The following is a 4819-nucleotide window of genomic DNA, read 5'->3' on the forward strand; positions in this document are numbered from 1 at the left end:
AAGTGCTCAATGAACACTAAGCTGCGATGAGGCAATGTTCCAGTGGGGGATGGCTGACTACTCCGACATATACGTATATTTTGGACAGCTTAGACAAATATTTGCCATAATGGCTGATAGCTTTAGGTACGATTTTTGATATCTTTTGATTGAATATAAATAAATATATAGGTAAGGTACACTGGGGGAAGTGGAAAAGGAAAAATCGATAGTGCATGTTTGAATTAGTGTAAAACCAGTTTAAATGATTTAAATGCGTTCAATCAAAATGGGCTATCAAAAACAGTCAATTTTGCACCAACTGTGCAGCAATTCATACCATTTTGGTCGCTTGAAATTTATGGAAATAGATTTTAAAATTAGGAGTTGTTTTTCCACTTACCCTAGTGGGATGGGGTAAGTGGAAAACCCATGTTGCCTTGACCGTCAATAGTGATGAGTAGTTACATATAACTAAAATCAATACGATAATTGCTCTGAGTATCTTTTGTGGAATAATTTCATTACTTTAACGGAATAGATCCTCAAGGAATTCTAGTAATAGCTAGGGGAGGCCTGGTTTTGCCTACTCGGACACTAAGTGTACGTAAAGTCTATATGTTCGCCCCAAAGATGAACATTTTAAAGGAAAAATGGGACTTACAGGGTTATAAACTAATCAACTTAATTTAACGAATTGAGATGATATCTGTATGTGCGTATTTGTATGTATGTGTGTGCGCAAAGCACGTACAAAATTACCAGCTATTCTTAAGCACTTGTCCTTAACCAATTTGTTCGCAAAAAAATTGCATTCAACGGCGAAACTTGTTATGAATAAAAATTAATGTGAATTATACAATATGTTTACCTATCAGTGCTATTTTTAACTTTCTTATATATATTTTTTTCATATGTAAAACATGTGAAAGGCATCAGTACCGATAGGTGGATTAATCAGGCATTTTCTCATTTATATGAGTCCAATCACCACTGGAATCACAATAATAACAAAGAAGGAACATATTAAGATTCACAGCTATCGAAATAAACCCTGGAGGGAAGAAAAAAAATTGCGTAATTAGAACATTATCCACTTCCCCCGCAGTGTTTGATACCTGGGGTAAGTGTAAAATCTTTGAATTATTTGCTCTCTTTATACAAACCACTACCAATTGAATGGGATTAGTTTAATTGTATTGTAATGGTCACCTGTGATATAAATTCACTTGAAAAAAGAACAATTGGTGCAAATAAGAATTAATTTTATGAATGTAAATATCAATTTTTCGCGAAACCTAAAATTACAGTTCAAGCGATAACCGTGTTAGTGTATGTGTTATACAAATTTCAACATAGTATTAGTGTGAGCATCAAAGTATAACATTGCATGATGCTATGATGTGGTAAAAACTGTAAAGTATGTACAATTCCGAATTTTTCGAGTCGATTTTTACACTTACCCCCTTTTTCCACTTCCCCCAGTGTACCTTATCTCTTTTTCCACGTAGAGGACAAAATTAACAAATTTGAAATAGTATTTTTTTGATTTTTGGCCTCCTTAAATTCCAGACATCAAACTGAATTGATCACAAATCGATCGTTAACTCAAATGCCTATCGACTACATTTCTCCATATATAAACATGTATAAAAATAGAATTGCAGAGTGGCAGAATTTCGTGTTTAAATAAGAATCTTTAAACTTAGATAAGCATTATCCGAAACAAAACATTGATTCATTCTCGCTTCACGAGATTCCACTGACTGTCTTAAACCGAAACGAAATTGCTTATTCCAAACACAATCACTCCATTACTGATAATTGAATAGATTGCACCCACCAGCAGCATATTCGAGTGCGATCGTACCGACTGCGCCATTAGCCATGGCGGCCTCTCAGTGGCTAGTGTTGCTCGTATTTGCCGTTTATGCTTCGAATATTGAAGCCAATCCTATTCATAGTGAGCATATTTTGAAACATGTTAGGACGAAAACTTCTTCAGCTGTCCAAAGCAAGGCTACGCTGGATTTGATTGGACGTGTCCTGCCGGAGAGAGCCAGTGAGTTCGAGGTAGTGATTGATGACACGCTGAAAGTAAATTCATTCAAGGTAGTTATCAGTGTGAGCTTATGAATGCTGTGTGGTAATCAATTAGTTAATTAAATGCGAGTTCCTTGTAGGTTTTCAAGACGAACGGATCTAAAACAGTTGTTATAACAGGATCCAGTGGTGTTTCAGCGGCTAAGGGCTTTTATCACTATTTGAAATATTTCTGTGGCTGTCATGTCTCGTGGGATGGTGACCAACTAAACCTTCCGGATGTATTGCCAGAGGTGAATGTGGAAGTACAAGCACCTAGCAGGTATTATTGGCATATGATAATCCTGTAGTATGATTGCATAATTCGTATTTCTGCTTTGCAGTGTTGTATATTATCAGAACGTTTGCACCTGGTCGTACTCATTTAGCTGGTGGACTTGGCAGGAATGGCGTCGCCACATCGATTGGATGGCAATGCAGGGCATCACCCTAAGCTTGGCTCCGTTCCAGGAGGATCTTTGGGCTGAAGTGTACCTCGAGTACAACATAACCCAACACGAAATAGAGGACCATCTTTCTGGACCAGGATTTTTTGCTTGGCAGCGCATGGGAAACATCCGAGGTTGGGGAGGACCGTTGACAGAGAATTTTATAAAATTCTCTCGAAAACTTCAAAATCAGGTGGTACAGGAGATGCGAAAACTGGGAATGGTGTTGGCCTTACCGGCATTCGCAGGTCATCTGCCGGTGCAGTTCGCTGAACTATATCCGCAAGCCAAACTTGTACCTGTCGAGGTCTGGAATAATTTCCCTCCCCAGTATGCGAGTCCACTGTTCTTGGATCCAACCGATCCATTGTTTCTTGAAATAGGACAACGGTTCCTCACCAAGGTAATCGAGCGTTACGGCACCGATCACATCTACTTCAGTGATCCCTTCAACGAGATCCAACCGCAAAGCTTCAGTGCGAAGTACTTGTCCAATGCTTCGACTGGCATTTACAGCGCGATGTCCAGCGTGGATCCTTTGGCAGTTTGGCTGCTTCAAGGCTGGATGTTTGTTAAGAACCCATTCTGGAGCGACATGGCCATTCGAGCTTTTTTGACTGCGGTGCCTATAGGCAGGATGCTTGTGCTGGACCTGCAATCGGAACAGTTTCCGCAGTATGACCGAACAGAGTCTTACTATGGGCAACCATTCATTTGGTGCATGCTGAGTAACTTTGGTGGAACTCTGGGGATGTTGGGATCCGTAGATTTGGTGTTTAACAGAATCCGTGATACGAGAATGAATGACAGCATGACTATGATCGGAACTGGCATTACGCCGGAGGGAATCAATCAGAACTACGGATTGTACGAGTTTGCGCTGGAGATGGGTTGGTATACAGATATCTATGACATCAGACAATGGTTCAATACGTACGCTTCAGTTCGATATGGAATCAAGGATAATCGATTAGAGTTCGCTTGGTACATTTTTCAGTACACTGTTTATTCCTTCAAAGAATTGGAAATGATGCGAGGCAAATATAGTTACAATCGTAGACCAAGTCTCAAGCTTCATCCTTGGGTGAGAATGAACGAATATGATTAACATAAAAATAGGAAATGAATCTTAATTTTTTTGTTTTAGGTTTGGTACAACGAAACCTTTTTCAACGAAGGAGTTCAATTACTAATGGAACCACGTTTAGATGGAGCTTTATATAAGAATGATGTTGTTGACCTTACTCGTCAGTTTTTGCAGAACACGGCTGACCGATTGTATTTAAGCATAATGGAAGCTTATGCTTCCAATGACGTAAAATCTGTGAAGCATTTATCCACTCTATTTCTAACGCTTTTGGAGGACATTGATCGTTTGCTTCGTTCCGACCATCATTTTCTTCTTGGACGGTGGTTAAATGCAGCCAAAGCACTATCCCGAACTAGCTTGGAAAGGCAAAAGTACGAATACAACGCTCGAATCCAAATAACACTGTGGGGACCACAAGGTCAAATAATTGATTATGCAAACAAACAGTGGGCGGGAGTTGTTCAGGACTTTTTCCTGCCTAGGTGGAAATTGTTTCTGAGTGAAATGACAAATGCAATGGAACAGAATAGAACTATCAACGAAGGAAAGATACGGGACAAAATATTCAAAACAGTGGAATTGCCATTTTGCACCAGTAATAAACGATATCCGTCAGAACCGGTGGGCGATTCATTGCAAATAGCTCGGGAAGTATTTGAAGCTTGGAGTGATCGAGCTGTGCGATTTAAGAAATTGCCTACAAAACCAAGAAGAATATAAATATTGATACGAATCGAACTGGAATTGCAACATGCGAGTTCTTACTTTCAAATGATATCACATGAATAACATAACATGTTAGAAAGGATCAGTTCAATACTCGCACTTCTCCCTCGATTGCACACAGCCAGCGAGTGCTGGGTCTACCTCGGAGTCGACATCATCTTCCAAGTTCTCTGTTAAACATCACTTTTACTATTTACTAGTACAGACTCCGAGAATTTGATAGTCTGCATATTTTGTCTGACTACGGAAACCGTCGCGGCTAAGGTCATTATCACATGTAACAAGTGTTACAAGATATAAGCATTCTTCGACAAACCAACACATCCATTCCCATCCCATCCATTTTCATCTCGGGACCAACACAGTTTGGACTGCCAGTAACCAAATACTTAGCTTTGACAGAAATTATGAACAGTCATATTCTTTCGGTCTCCCGTTTAAAAGGCACGAAAGCCTTTTGCCCTGCTTTATGATCTACACCGATGGTGTTGAT

The 4819-nt window shown here is 39.6% G+C and overlaps 1 protein-coding gene across 1 annotated transcript; it reads left to right on the top strand.

Annotated features, from left to right (window-relative positions):
- The first annotated feature begins 1632 nt into the window (after window positions 1-1632).
- On the top strand, window positions 1633-4338 carry LOC134220027 (alpha-N-acetylglucosaminidase-like). The gene is made up of 4 exons (XM_062698969.1): window positions 1633-2091; window positions 2163-2344; window positions 2406-3594; window positions 3658-4338. Exons 1-4 carry the CDS (start codon window positions 1867-1869, stop codon window positions 4318-4320), a joined length of 2259 nt encoding a protein of 752 aa, XP_062554953.1. The 5' UTR covers window positions 1633-1866; the 3' UTR covers window positions 4321-4338.
- The last annotated feature ends 481 nt before the right edge of the window (window positions 4339-4819 follow it).

This window comes from Armigeres subalbatus, chromosome 3 (assembly GCF_024139115.2).
Source record: "Armigeres subalbatus isolate Guangzhou_Male chromosome 3, GZ_Asu_2, whole genome shotgun sequence".
In the NCBI taxonomy this organism is placed as follows: Eukaryota; Metazoa; Arthropoda; class Insecta; order Diptera; family Culicidae; genus Armigeres; species Armigeres subalbatus.